This window comes from Amblyomma americanum, chromosome 6 (assembly GCF_052857255.1).
Source record: "Amblyomma americanum isolate KBUSLIRL-KWMA chromosome 6, ASM5285725v1, whole genome shotgun sequence".
In the NCBI taxonomy this organism is placed as follows: Eukaryota; Metazoa; Arthropoda; class Arachnida; order Ixodida; family Ixodidae; genus Amblyomma; species Amblyomma americanum.
The window spans coordinates 65,557,695-65,582,570 of record NC_135502.1 but is presented as its reverse complement, the minus strand read 5'-3'; the positions used below and the strand labels follow the sequence as shown (position 1 = coordinate 65,582,570).

The following is a 24,876-nucleotide window of genomic DNA, read 5'->3' as shown; positions in this document are numbered from 1 at the left end:
TCTGAATTGCTATAAAAGGGTCAGGATTAGATATCCCCCACCTCACAAAAATCTCCACCAGCAGGAAGTGGTCAATTGGAGACAGCTACAAACGGGAACTTTCCCGAATCTAAACATGCTAAGTAAGATCCACCCAGGGCTATATAGCAGCAAATGCCCGTGGTGCGAGGACAAAGTTATGTTGATTCATACAACGTGGTGTGAAAAGAGAACAAATGCAGCTGCAATAAACAAAATCCCGAGTACGGAGCAGTGGGAGAGGATGCTTTCCAGCGAGGATCCGGCGGTCCAGGCAGGACTGGTCCGGAAAGACTACATGGCGGCAAGACTCAGTGGGGCCCTGGACTAGGGGCTCCAACCCTGCCACAAGAGCCATAGACCATGTCAAAAGATGAGAAGAGTGGCTCGACACCAAGACCCACCCATATATTTCTATGAATAAAGTTACCACCACCACCATATGCAGGGAACTAAAATTTCATTTAAAAGTGAAAAGTTAGTTGGCAGAAAAGCATACTTCAGTGTAAAATAAAAAGGAAATGCAGCAAATATTTATTAAAAGAATTTACTCTAGAGTGAAATAGTAAACAATATGCATACAGATAGCACAAAACACTGCTGCAGTGTTCATAAAAACAAATTCATCTAACATAGTAGATTCTGATTGCAATATTTGAAATCTTTCTCAAGGTTAGTATAGTGTCATATCGCGGCATGAGATATTCATGAGTAGCCTTTCACACCGATTTGTGTAGGCTTTTGGAGAACATGACATTTACATGTGTAATGAATGTAAGCCTCCCCAAAGAACTCAAGAAAATTTAACCAATATGGTCATTATGTATTGAAATAAAAGAAAATTTAATCAATATGGTCATTATGTATGGAAATATAAAAACAAACATTTAGAGCACTGCCCTCCCACCTCCCAACCGCCACATCCAAGTGTTGCATACAAACCCACCAATGCCTTTGTCATGCAATGACCTCAACTTGGCAGTCTGTAAATTGATGCAAGCGCTCACCGTTTTCAGAAACATCAAACCTTTCCCTGAGGTAGCTGTTGCTTGAATCTTGACTACCCATTGCGCCACGATCCTGTAAAGTGGCAAAAGTATAGCCATGTCCTGTTTTCAAAAAGGGCAGAGCAACAGCAGAAGTTCGAAACAATGCCACACGATTAGAAGACAAAAAAAAAAAAAAACTTTAAAATAACCGTAGCTTTCAGACTTCCTCATGCAGCAAGCACATCATTAAATGGCAATAGAATGCAGTCCTTGCTAAGACACCCTTGTTATACGTCACATTAAAGTGACAATGACACAAAGTCGATGCATGTTAGCACTTATATACAAGTCAAATAAAACTCAAGAACAAAATGGTTAATGCGCGTCACAGGAGGTTCCCCAACAAATGGCGCTGCCCTATTGACACATCATAGCAGCACCATTGGCACAGCAAAAAAAAAAAAAAGCGGTGACAATGATCAGCTCCTGTCTCGTGCCGCTCTGGCTCACAGCGCGCTGCAATCTGTGTTCGGTTTGGCCAATGTGAGCCCAAGCTGTTTCACAACCTGCCTGAGTTAATACTATGACCTATCTTTGTGGAGCTGTGTTACAGATTAATTTCCAGTGAACACGGCTCCCTTACATCAACATCATGATCAACTGGCTTGCACTTGTTAAAGGGCAACTTCAACAATCTTCTGTCTCCACAGATTTTACTAAAGCTTTCACGGTACATCCTCTGCACCCATCGGCCTTTTGCGCTGAATTTTGCAGCCGCGCAGTGCTTTGTTGCAGCACAAATGGATTTCAAAATTTTACATTTAGTGGCCTCAGATGGGGTGATTACTACGAGCAACCTTGAGTGTGTGCTGCAAGAGTCTGCATGCTAGTCGACATTCACCATCAATTTGCTGAAGGACAAAATTTACAGCTTGGTTTTGGTCAATTCAGACAGTGATCCATGCTGTCATTCGCAGTAACCAGTTTAGCGAATCAATGGCACATGACAGATTTTTTTTACAGTATCCGTGACATCCGTTTGGTTGAAATCCAGTTTCAGTTTCCTGGTTTTTGATGTCTTGGTTTTTGTTCGTGGTCTTTAATTAAAATAATGTGATGTGATGTAATGTGTTAAAATACTTGTAATACTCGGTATTTTGAAAAACTTTTTATTTATGCCAAAGAGAGGAGACTCCAAATAGTGTGATGTGATGTGATTATCAACTCAAAATGTAAAAAAAAAACAGAGTTGACCTTTAAAATGTGCACCTCCCAACAGCTATGCCAGGTGCAAGACAATTCAACGCGATATCGTGATAACAGGTCGGTTCCAGTGGTGGAAGGGCTTCCTTTGAAGGAACATTTACTGCTTTGTCTTTGAGTTGGTACGCAATTAATAGTAGATGTTGGTTGTTTTCGTATCACTAGCAACAGTGGTACTTTGTGTGCTGCAGTGCTTTGTCGCCCATGCTGTTTTTTTTTATTCTGCAAAATAAGTTGTATATTTTGAAGTTACGTATTTTCCAAAAATACTGTTCAAATCTTATTTCCATGTCCGAGAGCGCTAGCAGCCGCCGCTCGAAGGCCATCGAAATCTCAATAGAGTTCCGCGCTGCCCCCATTGATTCTATGGCCATTGAAACCGCCTATGCAGCAACGCTCAATGGGTTGGTAGACTATTGGTTCGAGGGCCTTCAAAATACTTGTGTGACAAGCGTATTACATGCAACTTCAGTGGTGTGGCATGAAAGGAGTGTTTTTATCAGCATTGCCACTGGCATATTAGCACACAGTACAAAGGCAATTTAATACGAGGGTGGTTCAATAAGTAAGGACCCCTCACGGGTGTGCAAATAAATTGCGGAAATTAAATTCCATGCCTAGATAGAAGACATGATCAAAGCGTTCAAACGCCACCAGTAGATGAAAAAAGCTGTGATGTTGCATTTCAAAACACAGTTACAAGATGAAGGCACTGACAGATACATGGCCAGACATTCAAGTGCGAAGTGTAATTTAAAGAATATGTCCCCAGCTGCAATTCATCGCCAACTAGTGTAAGTGTATGGAGGGAGAGTAATGTCAAGAAAATAGGAGTGGTTTTGGTGCCAGGAATTCAGTAAAGGCTGAACAGATGTGTGAGACGAGCAAAGGTAAGGCAGGCCAAGCATCTCCGCTTCAAATGACATGTGAGTTGGTAGTGTTTCCGATGCACTGCATTGGAACACCCTTCATAAAGCCCAGATCACGCACCAAGCAATTTCCATCACTTCAGACCTTTAAAGAAGCAACTGGCCAGTCGGCACTTCAGAACCGATGCCAAAATTCAGGACACTGTTTAAGTGGCTCCTAGACCGTGACCCTGATTTTTCTTATGCCGGTTTTGACAGAATGGTTTGACATTGGAACAAATGCTTCGACAATAATGGCGACTATGTGGAAAGGTAATATGTACCAGTGCCTTAGTAACTCTGCGTATCTCTGTGATTTCCTGAATAAACCTTTTCTCTCAGAGGAGTTGTAACCTTACTTTTCGAGCCACCCTCATACATAGGCATGCAACAGTGTGCCTGCGGTGTGGAGATGTCCTCCAAGCCCATATTAAACAGATTTTGTTCATCTGGAAGCACAATAGATGGCCAGCAAAGCATTGAGCTGAAAACCAGACAGCTTATAACAAGGCCTGAGATGAAAAAAGAAAAAAGAATTGGAAAGAACTACAATGAGCTGTACTAAGGGCAACCAAGTTACCCATAGGCCTAGCCAACCATAAGGATGTCAAATTCTTCAGTACACTTTTTTTTTTTTTTTGCAGTAGTGCCACCTTTTCCAAGTTGCCTGACAGCAGCGAAAGATGGTACCCTTTGTCCTTCAGAAAGTGGCTAAAAACCTGAATTCATATAGGAAACCTTCTTTTTTGAAAGATGAAATTGATGAGAATGACTTGCTTTTCACGAAAGCATCATTTCTGAGTCAATTCATCATCCACCTAAATGTCAGAAATCAAGTTACAGCACTGAACATTGACACAGAAAAAAAAATCAGCCACGGAGTATCTAGACTAACAGCTAATAATGTTGACACGGAGAGCTGAATGAAACTGCATAATAGAGAAGCAAACCAAATCCCATCATTCTATTTTCAACAGCAAAATCGAACGTGGCAAGGAAAAAGCACTGCCCGACCAATGATTAATTAATCTGGACGTGCCACCCTTTGGTGTTAACACTGTGCCGAGTGTGCACACTTCTTGGCATACAAATCATACCAAAAAAAAATTCTGAGGACCACTCAAAAGTAAAGCCCAAAGTTTCCTAAATCAGCACTTTTTAATTTCTGCACATCTGTGAACGAAACCATACCACCAATGGAAGAAAAAGGCTGGAATAACTTGTGGCGAATGTGTCAGTGGTGGAGAAGGAACAGAGCCAGGTCAAATAAAACCAACTGTAACTTTTTGAAATCACAACACTGGAACTAAACGGAGTTCAATTCCAATAGAACCAAATTGTATTTTCAGAAGTTTCAGTTGGTTTTTGAATAGAATAGAAGGAGATTCACCATTTTCTAAGCAGTGGATGATCAGAAACTCCATCTGGAGTGCCATGTTTGGAAGTGTTGTGAAAAATAGTGAAACTGCATTTCTGGTGGATGTAATGCACACGGGAGAGACCATAATTTGGAAGCAGACAGCAAGACCTTCAGCCAATATTGCTTTTGTTTTGGAGTTAAACACAAATACTGAAAAGATTCCACTCCAGTGCCAGCCGTAACTTGGACTTGAAAGACCAGAAGGCAGTGGCCAAATCTGGCAGGATAGCGCTTGCCTATCTAACAATGGTCGCAAAAAGGTTTGAAGGGTACAAAACAAGATTACCCGGGTAGTGAGAAATTGTCTGCACATGCAGCAAGTGGCATTACTGCTGAAAAAAGCATCGAAGCACCTAATTTTCTTCACGCTGACGTATCTTTGCACTAGTTAAACACATGCTCAGAGTAAGCTATTCATTGAAAAGCAGATCACAGCCAGCATGCTTAATGTCAAAGAAGGAGAAATTTTTTTCTGAGCACGCATTAAGAATACTGCTAGTGAAAACAACTAGAAATATGACAGGCAGTGACTCTCAGTAAGGACGTCATGTGCTTCAAATATAGCTCTAGGCAAAAAAATATTTTTCTTCTAGGCAACCATTTTGCATAAAAAGACAGAAGTTCATCAATTAAGACCATACATAGCTCAAACAGACAACTATGGTGAGATTTGGATGGCAAAAAGAATGAAAGAAAAGGTGCTCTGCAAAACAAAGTGCAAAGTACTAAAAACTTCAGGCTGTATATAGCTTAAGGGGACACTCAGGACAACTCCATATACATTTTGTACTTCATAAAAATCAATTCTGTGTTTTTTTTCTGGTCAAGTTGATGTTCGCCTGTTAGCAAAATACGCATCTATTGCTGAAATAATTTGGATTACAAATCAGCCAATGATGGCAACGCTCGTTGTGCTCATCAACGCAATGTCTACGGTCAGCACCTGAGACACCCCCATGTGCCTCCCCCCATCATTAGAGGATTACGTGTGAAGACAGCCCACAATGGTCAAGTTGAAAGGCTGGCCTTTCAACTTGACAGAAAGGGGCACTACTGTGGCGTGTACCGTTGACGTCGTCACGTCGGTCCTGCACCGGTAGCAGCGACCCCCGGATCCCTGGAGACCAGCAGTGACATGCGACTCGCTGATGCACAAGAAGCTGGTCTTGTGACTCAGCAACTATGCGGCATGCGTGGCAGCCACTAAGAAAGTGCGCATGACAAATGATTGGGGGCCCGCTCCAGGTGCGAGGGGGAAACAATGACAGAGGTTGGCATGCTCCATCCCAGGGCATGGCCGTGTATGTGACTGGTGTGCATTGCTTTGTAAGGCTATTTAATCAGGTGTTGTGGCTACTGTGAGAAACCTGATGCAACAAACGAGGTCGAATATCTGCTCCTAAAGTACCGGCTTCACTCCGAGGTGCCCAGCAGGCACGTCCCTACAGATCACCAGTCCCTCTTACGAGCATGGCAGGTGAGGGCAAAGTACACCCCCAAAGTACAGCGGCTCAACAGACCGTCACCCCTCTAAACAATCATGATAGGTGAGAGACAGGTGAGTGGCTTTGAAGGTTAATTTGTTATTTTATTTTTCCTTTTCTATATTATAAAAGCTTTTTTTTAGTGCTAGTGAAAGTAGTGTCTTTGTCGTCAGGATGTCGTAATTTATCGATAGGAGCCAACCTCAATTTGTCCTCAGCATCGCTTTAACACAGCAAAGACACAATCATGTCCAAGCTGAACCCAAAGCACTTGTGTTTTTATAGCACAAAAGCAGCAAAGTGTTACCAGGTAGTTAACAAATTTCAATGCAAAGCCTTACCTCCACGTCACCTGCTCCAGTGTCTCCTCTCTCTCCAAAACTATGACTCAGAATACTCACATCTGAAAGCAAGGGATGCATGAAAGAGTTGCATGGCTCTTATAAAAAGTGAAACAGCCCTTTGACATCTCCCGGTAGCACCTCAGACTGCTTCACTGAAAGTCCAGCCCCTGAAAGTTGCCCTTTGGTCCAAAAGCTTTAGGTTTTTGAGCCTTGGTTGATATCACAGCCCCCTCTATGCCAGCCTATACAGTTAAGTGCACGTTGTATAACCATTCACATATTTATGCCTTTCACTTGAAGAGAAAAGTGGCCACAAAAGGAACCACTTCTACGTAAAATAATGAAACACTGTATGCTGGCATTTAGACATCTTGAAGTAGTACATGGCACACCAATCCATAGACAGTTCCCACCCACTACAAATCTTGCACCTGTCTAAAGTGAAAAAGCAACAGCAAATTTCAACCATCAATAGCATTAGCTGGTTCCACTGGTACTAAACTTGACACGAAGCACCAAGTATGAAATTCAGGCAATATGGTAGGAATGATATTGGAATTAGTTTTTTTTTTTTGCTTAAAGGAAAAAAAGTACATAAGCTTTGACACATTACAGTCATTTTTTTTACTTAAAAACAACACATCACTTCAATGCTGTTCCTAACTTTTAGAGTGACAGCTGCACCAAAGGACTCTCTTACTCCCAGAATTGAAAAATTTGTTTTTGATCACAGTGATAAACAGTTCCTTTGCTAAATCTGAGGATGCTGCACAACTCTTAGGGTAACACAAGAAAACAGGAGTGAGCAACAATAATATACAATTAACCTTTACCTGAATAGTTCCCTTTCAGCAGCCGAAGCGACTCTTCACTTGACGTGTCCTCGAAAAGTACTCTTGCCAAATCAGAGACCTCCGGTTGCAATGAGTGGGGCCTACTGCGCAGTTTTCAAGCAATCCCAAAAAGAATGAAAAAAGTTACCAGAGCGATTTACATCATCAGCAGCAGGATGGTGACTACACAAGACAATAATATTATACCAGTTCAGGCACTCAATATTGAACATGACACTATACTGAGACACGCAGAAGGCAACAGACTGATTCTGGTGACAAGAAAATAACCATTAAGTTTACTTGCAGGTGGTTTTTAAATGTGGCAGTATGAGCTTATGGCACTGAACTCAGGTAGTTCATGCATATTTGGTGACGTCTGACACCTAAACATGTGAACAAGGACCGGGAAAGGCGACATGAGCACTAAAACTTCAGTGATGTGTTAGTGTTGAAGGTTGTCCGCTTGATATCAAATTCCTACATGATAACCTGGTTGCAGCTGGCATGTAAGTTACAACATGGCAAGAGCCCATTACCACAAGAAAGTTACTTTTACATCAGTAAAAAAAAAAAAATGGCCTGCCTTAGCTTATGGTTAAGCCTAGGATGCGAAGCACACGTCGCTTGGCAAGCCGTACTTCTCGTTCTTCTCCCGTTTCCATGGCTCTTTGTAACTTGCGCTTTGCGGTCTGGCGAGCCGCCCTCTCCCTGGCCGACATCTCGCTGCTCAACTGACTCAACGAGTGCGTCGCCTTTTATACAATTGCGTGACGTCAGTATCTCCTAGCGGTAGGAGCGGGAGTTAGGCCGCCGGCGGAGGCTGCGCGTCCGCAAGCGAGCGCACGAGTTGAGCCCCAGCTTTCACAGCTGTTGTGACGTCATATCACGTGGTGCGCCGATGTAGGTCAAGTGGTAGCTACGCGGCCGCGCGCGGCGCAGCAAGGAAGAGCTCGGTTGTGCGGCTAGTATGCTTCGCATAAAACATGCCAATCACTGAGGTGCAAAACCATCATCTCATCAAAAATGAGACATTGGCTCTGCTAGAAAACTGCTGACATATTGTCTTTTATTTTAAAAAAAATTAAACAAAGCACTCTCAAAATTCCCAAAAGTGGCCATCATGTATTACTGACATGCACAGTACAAGTAAAGATACTGTTGACCTTTTACTTTGAACATTCAGTACCATCAATAATGTGCAAACGTAAGGAAAGGTTTCCATAACAGGAGGTAGTCAAACTTCGGGTCCTGAATGTCAGCAGTGCACTTCAGGTTTTCTCTGTCCTACCATTGTAAAGTGCACCAATGAGCATGTTCTCATGCTCACTGTCTTCAGTGCTATTGCAGTACACTACCAATTAATTTTCACCAATGCAAAGAGAATGCCTACATAACACTGCAGCACCAAGTTATCCACACAATGCAGTAGCAACCATTACATCAACAAACTAGGTACAGTTAGTGGCACAGTCATATGCATAGCTGCAAAGCTGGAAGTCAGGAAGTGCATTTTGCAGGGTTTATAATAAATACAGCAGAGCAAAGTACATCGTCTAGGGATAGCATATAAACAAGCAAAAAACATGACCTCTTTGCAATACCCGTTGACCTATACATAATTCTAATTAGGCTCACCAGCAATGAGCACTTATTACATCTTTCAGTCGCACCGGCGTAAAACATTCATGGCAAAAAAAGTCAACGTTAACGTCAACCAACATAACATTAGCACATACGGTAATCATGGCCGCTAATATGCACCTCACCTGCTAAACACGCACACTGAAATTACGCCGTTGTAATGATGAATTTCTTCTGACACTCAAACGCCATCCAAAGAAACAAAAAAAAAAATTGCAGCCACTCGCATGCGGTGGATAACAGTCCTAACCATCAGTGCGCCAGGGAAGACGTCGCTGGCTTTCTCCTTTACACTTTCGCCAAGGTCGAATTTGCAACCTTGAATCCAATTTTGTTTTTTGTTTTTTTGACAAAGAAAGTCATAGAAATACGTGATTTAAATGGGGCATAAATCCGCCCGTGACTTTCACGGCTTTAGAAGCGCAGTTGAGCTTGCCATGGCGACGCTTTACATCTTTGTGCCCAGTGCTCAGAGAACGCACATAATCGGAAATCTTCAAGACATCGCACTGAGCCCCTACCTATTCCTGTCAGGCGCGCACAGTGCAATCAACACATATATGTCTCAGGAACGGCCGCAGTGCTGCTGTGTAAACAACAGATTGGACTCAGTAAAGGAAGAGCCTCATCGGCCTATGCCACCAGTACCGACGAGCGACTAGAAACGTGCTCATGAAAGCATACTGAAATACATTCTTTTAGCAAACTCATCCTCTGCAGGAGGGTGCATTTATACGAGAAGGGGTAAACACGAAATCGGTTCAAACAGTGCTCGTCTTACCGCGTTTCTGACAACACAGTCGAAGTCGCTTGAGGCGAGACGCATTCTAACTTGGACAGGTTTGTGTCATCTAAAAAATCGCCCATCACCCATATAGCTGCCAACAACAGTTCTTACACACGTGTACAATACAGCTCACCTCAGACCGAATTCAGATTAGAACGCAAACGAGCGAGGTTTGCGGCGCGCGGGCGCGCGCTTGTCTCGGCAGGAAGTCAGCGGGATTGGATTGCATTGGATTGAAAGTTTAACGGTGACGTGGTGGTTCTGCTAATCTCCACTAGGGGAACCTACCGGAAGTTTTTATGGTTTTTGAAGTGAATTTTTGTCGTTTTTGAGCTTGTCCCGAATTATTCCCCAGTGTCGGGCGTCTTCTGCGCTTTCAGTGGTAGAACCGTAAACCTACGGTGGCTTGATGTCCGTTGAGAATTGTAAATTGGTTTTTGGGGAAAGGAAACGGTGCAGTATCTGTCTCACATATCGGCGGCTACCTGAACCGAGCGGTAAGAGAAGGTATAAATGAGGGAGTGAAAGAAGAAAGGAAGAAAGAGGTGTCGTAGTGGAGGGCTCCGGAATAATTTCGACCACCTGTGGATCTTTAACGTGCACTGACATCGCACAGCACACGGGTGCCTTTGCGTTTCGCCTCCATCGAAACGCGGCCGCCGCGGTCGGGTTCGAACCCGGGAACTCCGTATCAGCCAACGTTTATAGATATACTTCAGTATCGAAACTCCTCGGCGCGCCCACGGGGAGGAGCCGGCCCGCCGCGGTTCCTGCCACCGCGGCGCTGCGGTTGACGGTTGAGCAAGCGTCGTCTGCTAGCACCTAACGTTTCGCTTGCGCAGGGGTTTCCGAGTTCGCTGGAAGAATGTTTGTTCAGCGACCCTCTTCGACAACTAGACATTATTTCAATAAGGCACCCTTGTTTTACCGCGTGGATAAAAGTTTGAGTCGGGTTGGCTTGTTTTTTTTTTTTTTTGGTAGCACTATATACGTTGCGCGCCCGCTCCTGCTAGCACGCAGCAAACCGATGCGTCTGAATGCGGCATTCACCGCGCCGACATCTGCGACAAGAGTGCACTCGAACTAGTGTGCATATGGCGCTAATTTAGGCGTGTTGCGGTATAATTTGAAATGCACTTGCTCGTTCGTCATCTGTCGTGTCAGGCCACCGTAGCTCCATGCACACGTGTACAGGCGACGTCCAATAATTTTAAGCGCGCTCAGCGCCCCGTTCTTCTGGTTTACGTTGCTGCTCATGATGCAACATTCCTCAATGTACTGGCTCATGATATACTCTAAGTGCAGCACTGGGCAACATACCATTGTTTTAATGCGAAAATTTCTAATGAAGGATCGCGTATGAGGGAAAGCAATCACCAAAAATAAGTGACATCAAGAAAACTATTGAGAATATTAAAAGTACGATATAAGCTATAAAAATGAAAGGAAGGACTTGAATTTATTGCCAGTTTATAGTGTGGACATATTTAGAGGTACACTCCTACGAGCGCTCTTTTTATTTTCCAGACGGTGTTATAGCTGCTCCAGCCTCGCTCTGGGCCCGGGCGACCTAACACGACTATAGACGCTCCCTTTGCACGGATCTTTTTTTTTTTTGCATCTTCCGCAATAAAAAAAATACATGTGTGTTACCGAATAAAAATGAACAAATTGGGCTGATCTAGCGTTTTAAGCAGCTTATCGAAAACTGATGCTCAATTCTCTTGAAGATAAACGGCTTCTTCTTTCCGTTTCATAAGAAAATGCACTTGCAGAAGATCAGGCTCCGGTTTTAAAAGCGGCAATAAAGTAATTTGACCTTGCGAGATCTTCAAATTCTGAGGAAGTCGTAGGGTAGGAAACATCGTTTTCGGTAATATTATAGCTGCGAGACAAGTGCTCTCCAAATAATAATGTGACTCACCTTTCTTAGCATGACTTAAAAGATACTGGTTGTGTGCTGCTATAAACTCCGTCCACCATCTTCTGCGATCGCCGCTTTTTGAAGGCAAACGACAGGTGTATAGGCAGGATTGATCAGAAATCGCGTAAAAACGGATTTTTTTTTTTCAGTGCGCCTTGTGTATCTCCACAACGTCACCATTGATGTCTACGCTTTTACGCTAAGTGATTGTTTGAAACTTAATCACATATATTGTGTGTTTTCTCGAGCAGCCTGACAGCGCAGGGATTTTCCTGTTTTCCTCTTTTTCAGGAACAGAGGGTCACATGGTGAGCAAATTGCGGCCATTCTTACATATCCTCAGCCACTGGTGCAACCACGCATGAAACAGGCAGTCATATTTGTTGAATATCAGAAAATCGGAGAGTATAAAACAGTGCCGCGCCACTTAAACGCTCGGAAGTTCATTAATAATAACACTTCCTAGTCACAGGAAGCGGCTGCATATGCATGAGCGGTAGTGTCGTCCATTACGCCTTTCAAACTTTTCGTTGATAGATATCAAACTGCGAAGGAGAACGGCTAGCCGTTACTAAAAGCCATGAATGGCATGACATCTCAAGAAAAAAAAAAACTGGGCGTAGAGTATATATTATACCACCATATACAACGAATGAGCGCTGTCGCCCGCACCGCGCGACGGCCACGACGGCGCAAGCGTCGACTGCAGCGCCCTCACACTCCCTAGGGGCAAGTCGCGCCCGGCTCCGGCGGGAGAGTTTGGAAACTCAAGTTGGTGTCAGTAGCCCACAGAGTTTCTTACTATTAGCTAGAGGGAAAGCTGGTGCCCGCCTATGGGAGTTTACATGGAGCTTCCTCGAGACCACCTGAGCCACCATGGGCGCCCTAACATGGCTTAACATTCAATATCCTGTCTATAAATTGCAACAAACGAGCAGAAAATCATGCCGATATAAAGTTTGCCCAAGATAAGCGATGGCTTGCTATCCTATTGGCCAAGTATGGCAGACAACAATATCTAACATTTTGTGCTTAACAGGCGCTTTTTTAAAAAGAAATATGTTTTTGAACAAAAAAAAATTGTCGTCTCTACACTTTAAGAGGTTTTTAATGACACTTCGGAAACCAAAAACCTTTTATTGGCGTCGTGTGCTGTTGCGTTTTCACTACTATGGCTTTTGCTCACTACGTTTGCGCCACAGTCATCTGGGCCGTGGACGGAACGGGGCCACACACTGTTCCTGAAAAAACCGACTGTCCCGCACCAAGTAGCTCATCGCCCCATGATGCTTTGAGCGCCCATGGTGGCTCAGGTGCAGCGCCGCCAGCGTTCCCTCTAGTTAACAGTAAGAAACTCTATGCAGTAGCGTTGGTAGTAGTAGCTCTATGGCAATAACCGATATCCGTTCACCTCCGCTTTCAGGGTGGGGACACCCTTTGTACCACCCCGCGCCGCCGTTTTCCCCTCGTAGCGGCATGTTGGGTCCCATGCACCGGTCCCGTACAGCGCCATGCGTGTAACGGGATTTGTATGCGGTTGCGTGCGACTGAAATAGAAATAGGGAGCGCATAGTGTTTCGTTAGTGGCAATAATTTCTGGCACTTTTGTGTATGTAATATGGATGATGCAGTCGCTCTAATTAAACGGCAATCGAAAAGTTATTAGGGACTACTGTGTTTCCTAGTATGCCCTGAAAAAGGACCGCGGTTATTGGTGTTCCTTCGTAGCTGTATAGTATCAGGATCGCCGATTGCCGTAGAATTAAGCTACATTTGTTGTTCAAACGTAAGGACTGTTCACAAGGCCCCAAGTTTCTCGGGTATGTCAGCAACGCGAGGTTTGAACTGAGTAGTTAACACCCGCTCTTCTAACATTCTCTGGGATCCCTCTGTCTTATTACTGCACTGTAGGGAGGGAATTTCACGCAGTAATAATGGCAAATTTCTCTTCCAAACTGTCGGTCGCCACATTTCGATCTCTGGGGTGGACAGCTGAGGACACGGGGACACGTCTGAAACCAAATGGTCATATGTTTCCTCAACGACTTCCTTTGGCTTGTTACATAACAAAACAACGCAGACTGTTGAGTTTCCCTCTGAGCGGTGTTGTCTATGAGTAGAAAACACTAAAAAACTGAACGCATTGCAGCGACGAGAGCTTCACATACTCGCTTGCCAGCGAGAGCTTTGTTCGGTTTATGGGGGTTTAACGTACAAAAGCGACTCAGGCTATAGGGAACTTGCGCTGAAGTTCGCGGTGCTGATTGCAGCGCCATAACACACTGCCTAGCGAGAAGAGCAAGCAGTTTTGGATAGTACTATTAGTACTTTTCCGCACCACCTTCAGGCGCTTATTGGCGTGAGCCTCCGCACTCTGTCGAAGGCGCACGTGCCGCGCGTCAGCTATATATCTGGGCTACGCCGAGAGAAGCTAGGCAATGAATGCTGCCAGCCAAACGCGTGCATCTAATCGCGCAGAATGTCTTCTCGCGCTTGAAGCGTCCCAAGCGGCTGACAAAAGCAGTTTTGAGTCACCGAATGGAACAATTGCAGTGCCACCTTGGCAGTGCAGGTTCCCCGGGATGCCGCAGTGAAGGGCTCCGGAAATTCCGACCACCTGGGGTTCTTTAACGTGCACTGACATCGCACAGTACACGGGCCTGTAGAATTTCGCCACCATCGAAATTCGACCGCCGTGACCGGGATCGAACCCGCGTCTTTCGGGTCAGCAGCCGAGCGCCATAACCACTGAGCCACTGTGGCGGAGTCCTGCGAGAGTTCCTAAATAATATGGCTGTCTTACTGGGAAACGTTTGTCGTCAGGTTCGGAAGAAAGCACTCGGCAAATTATAATGTGGCCTGGAAACTTTTAACCCCCGCCTCCCATTGGCGCGATCAGCTGTGGTACGATTACAGCTTTTCCGGCGTAAGTCGTCGGTTTACGTGCTTCTGGTCTGGTGGGCAAAACATCCGGCTTTTGACAGGGTGGAGGCAGTACCGAGGCAGTTGAAATCTGGAGAAAAAAGGCTGCGACACGTAACGAGGTGTCTCTAATCGGGAGAACAAAAGGTGGTGGGGAACGGTCGAAATAAGCAAAACCGTGGCGAAAGTGGGCAATTTCTACCGCTGGTTGGGCAACGCCCCTCTGCTTGATGTGAGCTTCTGTGGTGTGCGTATAATGCAGCTGTCGGAGATCAAGCAATGTGGGGCTGTTGTTTTCCTGGCTGTTTTGCCCACATTAGAAAAGGACAGCGGCTATTTCGCTCTGCTCGGGATAGCGCACGCAGAAAAAGCGAGAATCGCAGGTCAAGCAATACGGATGGAAAATAACAAATAGATCGAAAGTATGCAAGCTAAGCCATGCGAAACGCTTTTATTCCGGAACAGTTCTTGCTGGGAGCGAAGGAATAATTACTGCACGATGTTAACTTTACATCCTCTGAATTACTGAAATTTTAGCAGCCATCAAAGGCGACTTCTCGTACTTGGTTTTATGGCGAACTGGCGAACGAAAAGCTGTGTGAATGGCAGTCCCTGGCAAATATGCGAATTCAGCCTCTGAATAAGTAATTGTTATTGCTGCATCCGGGGATCTTTGTATCCGAGTCAACAGATTTCACTGGAGTATGCCACGCCCGTTGTATGAATGTAACGACTGTTCACAAGGCGGCGAGCCCTCCGCAGATTAGCTGCGAAAGAGGATATACTTTAGCGTAATGAACTCAGATTCTCTGTTTAAACAATCTCAGGCACCACAATGTCTTGGCAGGACACGAAATTTGTGGAATTCCACGCGGTAGCGGCAGTTTTCTCTTCGAAACGGGTCGCCGCAGCAAAGATCTAGACTCCGATAATTTTGACGAAAGGAGGGGACTGCAGAACTGGCTCCCTGGAGCATTGGACGCCTCAATCGCGCTTTGAGGTACGTGGCGGGGAGGGGGGGGGGGAGAGAGAGAGAGAGAGAGAGAGATGTGGACTGCATGCATTTGCGCTGACAAGATTGTTGCAGACACGCGCCACTGCAGCAATAAGCCGCAGCGTTCATTGGGTGACCAACCTCTCTCGATCAACTATTAATTTAACCGCCACCTGGCAAGGTGGGCACATTACCTATCCAGTGTGCGGAACGCACTCACCGTTAGAGGCCAAGCCGCGTCTACTTAACCGATACACCACAGCTTTCGCTCTCTACCCACGTTCAGCAGTATTTGAACCGCACCTAATCGGGGATCGGCCAAGAATCGGGTGGCTATTCACTTGTACTCAGCTAATAAAAAAGACAAGCACGTGGGAACGCAACACCGGAGTATTCTTCCTCATGAACAGAAAATAGATGTGTTTTGATTTCCAAATTATTATTATTATTATTAATAATATTATTATAGAGAGGGATTTAAACAGAATTATTAAGTAAAAATGTAATAATTGATAGAAAATAAAATTTTGTAACACTTAGCAAGGCAGTCGGTGGATGGATCGATTGATGGAAACAACTTTTATTAGACAAAAAAATCTTCCAGGATGGTCCCCTATACTGGTTCAGGGGTCCACTGGCTTGTGCCTCACATAAAGCCCGATCCACCAGCCATTTCTGGCCGGCGGGCTGAGCGGTCCGTAAAGCAGCCTCCCAGGAAGAATGAGTGGGATTGGGGAAGGGGGGTAGTGCCTGTGGGGAAGGACATTCCCAAAGATAGTGGGAAAGTATAGATCTGTGCACGCCACAGGTGTTACAATGAGGAGGAAATGTGGGGTGAAAGCACGAGAGACGGTAGGGTGAAATAAAGCAGCCCGTATGTAATTGTCGCCATGTGGCGCTGGATAAGGGCGACAAGGTACTGTGGGGTGGTGGTAATGTCATGCGGCTGAGTTTGTAGAATGGGCAGTCGGTGAGATTCTAGCAGGAAATTTAGAACAGCGGTACAAACAGATCTGTGGCTGGACCCAAATGTGGTGGCACCAAATGATAGCAAGAGCAGGCTGCTTAAACTGAGGCCAAGAGACTGCAACGGCTCCTCCAGTAACCTTCTTCTCAAAGAGATGAATCGGCGACAATAGAGCCAAAAATGCTCAATAGATTCAGGCTCACGGCAAAATGCACGAAGAGGAGAGAGTTCCAAACCTGATCTGTGTAGATATAAATTTAGAGGAGGGATACGGCAGCGCAGTCTCGTCAGAGATACTTCAAGCTGCCGAGATCGACAAACTTGCGTGTTCCAAGAATATTTGAGGTGCTGATAATCTGCCGATGTTAAAAATGTGTCTTGCGTGCTTAAAAACGCACGTCACCGAAACCTAGATGCTGTAATGTAGGCTGTAGCCGGGATGATAGGCAACACGGGGTCACTTAGGGAAGCCTTTGCGAGATTACCAGCAATCTCATTTACTAACACATTGCTGGGACCGGAAACCCATACTAAATGAACAAGGCTCAAATGCGGAGGAAGCAGGGATTAGAATGTGTTTAAAATGGGACTGTCACCATGCGCGGCGACGGACGAACGCAAAGATAAAGAATCGGTAATTACTGCCACTGCGGTAATAGAGGGGTCTAACTTGCGTAGAGCAAGTACTACTGCCAGAAACTCTGCTTGAAAAATGGGGTGAAATCTGGAAGGCGCAGTGAAAAGGACCAGTCTAATTGCGAACAGACAGTGTGCACTTCAGTTGACAGTGAGCACTTGTTTTGTCCTTCTTCTTCATCGTCCTCATTCGTTTGGTGCTGCAACATGGATCCATAACAACTTGCCCAGTTTTCTACCCTTTTACACCCTACGCAGACCACATGTAGAACCACCCTAATGGAGATCAGTGGTACAACCGGGTACCACTGAGCCGTACGCTGCTACCCTCAAAGGTTGAGCGACAAATTTATTATGCATGCTTCGAATCTCATATTAATTATTGTAGCCTAATTTGGGCAACCACTACGAAAACAAATATCGCGAAGATTCTGCGCCTTCAAAAGAAAACCCTTTGTCACATCGCAAACGTACACTGCTTATCCCCAACAAACGTTTTGTTGCCATTGTATCACATTATCAGCATTGACCACATGTATGACTTCCGGATGTACGTTTGTTTTCATTTTCTTATAGTTCTTACAAGGCCTTTATAACTGAAACAGCGTCCTTAAAAGTTATACATACTTCTGCTAATACTCGCAGCACAGATACATGGTTTGTTCCTCATTTTAGAACTAATTATGAACTCCAAACATTGCAACACATTCATCCGCATGCACTCAATAAATATAAACATACGGCAAATTTCAAATTCAAAAAATTGCGATGGTATTTTGTTGAGTTATGAGGTATTTTTTAGATTCCTTACTTCTGTCCCCTCCTCCTGCTGCACTTAGCTCATATGGTTGCCTGCGCACTCTGGAAACACTGGCAATGAGGCCGCCGATCCTTTAGCTCGAGGGTCTAGAAACCGGGCACAGGCGAGCCTCATGGGGAGTTTCTCAAAGGAGCGTGCGTGTAGCTTCGTTGAACTCATAGCGAATGCTCGTGCCGAAAGCCAAACATACCCACCCTGCGGCTAACCCGCCGCGGTGGCTCAGTGGTTAGGCGCTCGGCTACTGATCCGGAGTTCCCGGGTTCGAACCCGACCGCGGCGGCTGCGTTTTTGTGGAGGAAAAACGCTAAGGCGCCCGTGTGCTGTGCGATGTCAGTGCACGTTAAAGATCCCCAGGTGGTCGAAATTATTCCGGAGCCCTCCACTACGGCACCTCTCTCTTCCTTTCTTCTTTCACTCCCTCCTTTATCCCTTCCCTTACGGCGCGGTTCAGGTGTCCAACGATATATGAGACAGGTACTGCGCCATTTCCTTTCCCCAAAAACCAATTATTATTATTATTATTATCACCCTGCGGCTGTTGCCTCACTACCAGGTAGCAATACCTTTGGCGTCGTCTGCAAACGCGGGCCCATACCCACCCCCTCTCTCCTCTCCCACTACCGACCCATCCCACCTTCATGCCCTCTGTGCAATGCACAGAAGGCAAACCTGACCCATATCCTCCTGGCCTGTCCGGCATTGCCTACACCCGGCGGGCCGGTGCCACTCCAAACATGAAAGAACTGGGAGACCTCACTACGCTTCATAGACCCGGCAAGACAAAAGATCGTCGCCGGCCGCGCTGCCAGCGTCATGGACCTTTCAGGCATGAACATTTGAGTGTGGTGGGGTCGTGCGGGGACCCAGGCGCCTGGGAGGCCCGAATCCCCCAGCACAATAAAGTTTTTTTCCCTCTCTCTCTGATTCTCTAGGTGCACTGTGACCTACAGGGACAATTTTGTGCAATTACCTAAAATTTTGATTATTTCATACAACTTCATGTGTATATTCGGCTTTTTACGTATGTACATAGGTTCAAAATAAGTATTAGTGAGCATTAATTACATCTTTGTGATTCTATTACATGTGTATTTCTTGATTACGTATTATTTTGTACTAGGCGAGCCTAGAAGGTATAGTTTTCACCATAGAACCGTATTTATAGTGTGTATTCATTGTTTGCATTTTATAGTGAGTATTTTCGTTCTCCTTTTTTTGTATCTTCCTTATGTTTATTTCCACCACTTGGTATGTCGATGCCACTGCTATCTAACGGTTTTTCGGGCCCAGTCAAGCTGCAAAAGAAGCCTTTTGCCTGTTATTCCTTCCATTTTTTCTGGAGAAATTCAATGGATGGAGGCAAAACGCTAAGGCGCGTGTGTGCTGTGCGATGTCAGTGCACGTTAAAGGTCTCCATGGGGTCGAATTTATTCCGGAGCCCTCCACTACGACACCTCTTTCTTCCTTTCTTCTTTCATTCCATCTTTTATCCCTTACCTTACGGCGCGGTTCAGGTGTCCGCCGATATGCGAGACAGATACTGCGTCATTTCCTTTCCCCCCAAACCAATTTTCATTTTCATTATCATTACCATACAAACCAGAACTAACGTTAACGTTCGTGCTCTGTCGGTAATCAACACAAAAGCGCACTGACCCATCCTTCTTCACCAAAACCACCGGGGAAGACCAGGGACTGGCGGAAGGGCGAATAATGTCTCGGCGGAGCATATCACTCACATTGTCCTCGATGACTTTGCGTTCACATAAGGAAACGCGGTACGGTCGGCAGCGAACAACCGAGGTAACCTCGGTCACGCTGCGGTGCTCAGCCACAGAAGTCTTGCCCAGGGTAGAGGAAGCCACATCAAAAAAGCCTTGGTGCTTGCGAAGCAAGTCCAGTAACTCTTGCCGTTGCGATGCCGGAAGATGTGGATTGATGGTAGCAGAGAGGACGGAGAGAGAAACGTCCGCTGAAGGGGGCGACTGGGGGGAGGGCGCGGTAAGCACGACGAGGGAAACCGGGTGCATGTCCAACGTGCACGAAAAAGAAGTGCCTTTGGGTAATACTAGAGGTTCACGGGAAGGTGTTCAAGGCAGCGACGACGGCTGATCAATTTTCAAACCGAACCAGGCTAGGCGGCAAGGCAAGTCCCCTGATCAGATGTCGATCAGAAGGCGCGATGAGGACATCTCCGTGAACGATATGGTATCCGAAGTAAGCCTGACAAGACAGCAGCGGCAATGAGGCGATGACAGGGCTCGATGACTTCAGATGATGGGTCGCTCTCGGTCATGTGCACGATGCGGTTCACGGCATGAAATAAAAGCACTTACAGAAGACAAGAAATCCAAGCCAAAAATCATAAGGTAAGCGCAAGGAGAAAGCACAGAAAATTGTACGTGGTGACGGACACCGTCAATAGAAACCCGGACAGTGCACTTAGCGGATGGGCGAATGATGACGTCGTTAGCTCCACGCAGGGGAGGCCCATCGTACGGCGTTTTCACCGTTTAAATATTTTTGGGAGTTTCGGTTCTGGTTTCAGTAGCCGAACGATGGTCGCAACTTCGCAAGTATACGTGCGAATTTTTATCTATGATGTTTCATGATGCGATGGCTATTCTGGATCAAGTTTCTTTTCTTTATTTAATACGGCAAGCCTCGCACGAAGTTACAAATATATTACATCAGTAGGAACTACAATCTTTTTTGTTTTATGTTTTTGTTTAGAATGGTGCTAACGAAACAGGGAAAATACGAATTTGGAAACATATAGCTGTATTTTACAGGATTTATGTAAGTATTCGATTGCAATTCCCTTAACTTGACCCCTTGCTCCCTGTTCAGACTTTTGTGTGGTTCGGCGTATACTTCCCTCGTTAATCTCAAATCTTGCAGTAAATCCCTGTAGCTTAATAGTGGTTCAGAACAATTATGTTCGTGCGAATGGTGAGGGACCCGGGGTAATAGCGCGCGGGCAGCGGCGTGAGCGCCTTAGTTTCTTTTTTCTCCTCTTCCCGTTCCCCAGTGCAGAGTAGCAGGCCAGATATTTATTTTTCGGGGCAACCTCTCTGCCTTTCGCGTCAATAAACCCCCCTCTCTCTTCGTTTCCAAAATCTTCAGAGTGCCCTGGAGTCCATATGACTGTGAATTTAAGTCTGTATCCTCTTGAGTTCTGAGTATTCTGTTTGCGTGTTTACCAATCCTTCCTCTTGTATAGCTACGACATGCAGTCTGGGAGTCTGTAATAACATACGAGACCTTACTGGAAACCATCGCCGAAGCTATCGCCGCTTCCTCAGCCTGGGCGATTCTCCGGCATCGAATTGATGCCCCATTAACTAATTTCCCTTGCGCATCCGTGCATGCTATCGTTTATATCCTGTTGGCCAGACCTGCCACGTCCACGTAAATACCTCTTCCATGGCGCCCCATGTTCTCCTGATGGTGTTCGCCTTAGCCTCCCTTCTTTTCTTATGATATTCCGGGTGCATATTTCACGGAATGGGCTGCACCTCGAGATTGGTTCTAAGCTGATCGCCCAAGTAATCTTTGTCCTCCCTTCCAGTCCTGCATCCTGACTGCCGTATCCTCTGCGATATCGAATGGCCTTCTCTAATTTCATCTACAGTATTGTGAATGCCCATGTGTAGTAATATTTCTGTTCCTTCGTTGACCGGGATACCAAGGGTTCTTTTATATACTTTGCGTATAATGGCATCCAGCTTATTCTTCTCACTTTCTTCCCTTTCAGATAAGGTGCGGTGTAAGCTATCCTGCTCGCAATAAAAGACCGCTTACTGTACAGATGCTCGATGTTGTCTGGCGCGTTTTCCCAGTTCTACTTTTGGTTTGCGTCACCTTTGGCATTCGAGTGTCTTTCCGTGAACAGCCGATTTTTCAAAAATTGGGCAAGTGAGTGATCTTTCACGACGGTCAAGTGGCGCTAAAAATGACACACTAGACAGAACGGACCGAGCACGTGTTGTGCCATTTGCCAACAGAGGAAGGCTACAGAAACGCAAAGAACACAAAGAAGATATCTTCGAGTACACGACACGAGTGGGAAGAAGCGACTCGCTGCGCGGTTCTCACTTGCCGTCCAAGGACTTTTAATCTCTCTCTGGGCGACAAGGTTATGGTATCCTCACTTACCCACTTGTATTTCTTTTTCCTTTCTTTTCGATATGGTGAGCTTCACCACTCCACATATTGTTTGACCTCGGTGCGCGAGAAGCGTTCGCATTTTATCGAACAATGCAATGGATCCACACGTCTAGTTGAGTTGATAGGCGGGAATGTGTATTGCCTTTCAAATTCTTCTTATCTACTCCAAGGCACGTGTCTACGCAATTTCAGGTGTTATCAGCGGTCAACGCTCGCCCGGTCTATTCGGTCTAACCAGCCGTGTCTTTCGATCGCCGTTTGCCTATTACAAACTTTAACCCGGCAATTTTCTTTCTTTACTAGGAAGCTCGTGAATCAACTCTAAAGGAGGACGTCAAAAAAAAAAAAAAGAGAAGTGCACGTGCTGCAAGTTTGATGAAGAAACGGCATTGCTGATTGTATCTTATGTAGGCAGAAGTAGTAACTTGGCGAAAATTGTTTAATAAACTTGTTAGCCGCAGAAGAAAATGAAATAGCTTGCTTGCTATACAAACGGTGTACTTTGCTTAGGTGCACCTTTCTCTGAGAGTATATTCTCGTCCTAAGCAAACCCTGGGATGAAATCCTAAATATCCGCAACAGGAGAGCATGTTTTCAACATTAGGCATCCAGCAGCGCTGAGAGCTTGCAGCACGAGCGGCAGCGTACACAGACCTCGAGTTCTACGGAGTGATATTTCATTAATAATAATAATAATAATAATAATAATAATAATAATAATAATAATAATAATAATAATAATAATAATAATAATAATAATAATAATAATAATAATAATAATAATAATAATAATAATAATAATGATGATGATGATGATGATGATGATGATGATGATGATAATAATAATAATAATAATAATAATAATAATAATAATACAATAAATTGCTAACAGCACTGCTGTGCCTTCAGAAATTGCGCAGTATGAGCTCCTTTATGACGTTTCGCCAGTTTCCAATTGAAGCGCGTCCCTCTATAGTCGCGTGCGACGTAATCTAATTTATTAATTTAGGTGGAATATATGAAGGTGAAGCTTTATTCCAGAAGGCACGCAGTCACAATAAAAACAAAAACAGACAATCCAAGGGCCGTATTCTATGAGGACACATTTTCCATTCCGTTTGGATTGACGTCAACGTGACCGCAATTTCAGACGAAAGCAGCAAGCGGCAAACCACACAAATCACAAGGTAGCGGGTATACAAATTTTGACGGTTGCCTTCGGCACTCGCCGCACACAGCGGTTAACCATTGGCTGCTATATGCAGCCAATGATTGACGAGCCGTTGGTCCGCTTGGTTCCCACGGACACTTGAAAGCCGCAGCTGCGTCGCCGAACCAGAGTGGCCAACGCCAGAGGACAATGAAAAATGGAGAAATGGACCCTATATGTTTCTCGACTGTACTACCCACAGCAGTGGTTTAATTTAAATTTGGCAAGATTAAGCGACACTGATGTAATCATAAAGCAAAAAAACATATTTGGGGACAAATCCTGGACGAGAACTTTCCGGACAACATCGAAATCCGCGGTGCGAATCCTGCAAAATCGCTAATTGCATAGAAATTATACGCTCCTTTTCGAACTGTACCGGGCTGAATGTACACGCTATTATCGTTCCCGAAAGACTGCCCTGGAAACGTGTCGATAAAAGAGGGAAAATATATTTAACAAAAGCTCAGATAGCTCCATTATAATAGATATGTCTTGCACAACGAAGAGAAAAGCGGTATCAAATCAATTGAGGCGCAACCGCCACAAACGAAACGGAGTCCCGACAGAAGACCGCGTATGCAGCCCACAGCCGTCCCAGCGCGTACTAAGGAATCGGCACTTATGTTCTTGGAAACCGGGGCTTCCAGCCTTTGTGAAAAACCACTGATGAGCAGCAAGATGCCGGCTTCGGGGCGTTTTGAGCTTTCACAGCACTCATAATCACAAGGAATCCACCGAAAGTCCGCCGGCTATAGGCTAAGGGATTTCTTTGACCGGAATTTGCCGATACGTGTTTGGAGTTCGGCGAGCGGAATATAACGCACCGGGCAACAAGCGATTCATTACAGAAGCCTGATTTACATGGCCGCTTGCTTCCCCGAAGGAAGATCCGATACCTGGCGTGCTCCTGTCTAGTGCACTGCCGCCGGTGGCTTAGTATAGCGGTGTCTGCGGACTCAAATTCCCCGTTGCGATGCAAAACGGCCCTTTCGTGCCTGTTGCTGACAACGCTTATACCTCTGGCGAGTGAGCGACTGTATCGCATCAGTGCGCTGACTCAAGAGTACTGCGTTTTTCTTTTTCCGCTTTTCTTCTCGGGGAACGGGCAGCAATGCATCGTGTTTTCGCGCGCCCCCTTGTCAGTACATTACTGACCGCCAACTGCACCGGTGAATAGGACTTCATTCCAGGTTGCAGAGTTGGCCGTGCGTCGATAGAACATCCAGTTTTAGGTGAGCAGCCACCTTTTCTTGATGTAATTTACTGCGTACTAAAAAAATTTCGGGAACGTAGGTGACTTCTGCACGTCATTTATGATCAGCGTTTCTGCAGCGCTATCCACCGTGACAAGAAAAACCTCATTATCGCTCAATCAGCAATTACACTGCCAGTCGAAATTTGAACCTCACTTAACTAGTGGCTTATCTACCTTTCGTTCTTAGACGGTTAAGTGTTAGGGTAAGTTTATATACAATGTCGATGCTGAAAACAATTACAACGTATGAACACAAAACGTTTTTTTTGTCACGCATAACGACCT

At 45.2% G+C, this 24,876-nt stretch overlaps 1 protein-coding gene across 11 annotated transcripts in view; it reads right to left on the bottom strand.

Annotated features, from left to right (window-relative positions):
• The window catches only part of LOC144093615 (uncharacterized), an 85,707-nt gene extending 75,759 nt beyond the window's left edge, over positions 1-9,948 (bottom strand). For 4 of the 11 annotated variants that reach the window (XM_077627176.1, XM_077627180.1, XM_077627178.1 and 1 more), the window contains exons 1-4: positions 9,685-9,887; positions 7,260-7,363; positions 6,424-6,485; positions 1,026-1,098 (exon numbers count right to left, since the gene is read on the bottom strand). In XM_077627176.1, the coding sequence (XP_077483302.1) occupies positions 1,026-1,098; positions 6,424-6,485; positions 7,260-7,363; positions 9,685-9,770 (325 nt within the window). In that variant the 5' untranslated portion in view covers positions 9,771-9,887. Of the gene's footprint in view, positions 1-1,025; positions 1,099-6,423; positions 6,486-7,259; positions 7,364-9,684 lie in introns of all 11 variants that reach the window. The other 7 variants (XM_077627182.1, XM_077627184.1, XM_077627186.1 and 4 more) reach the window with 5 other exon arrangements.
• Positions 9,949-24,876: the final 14,928 nt, after the last annotated feature.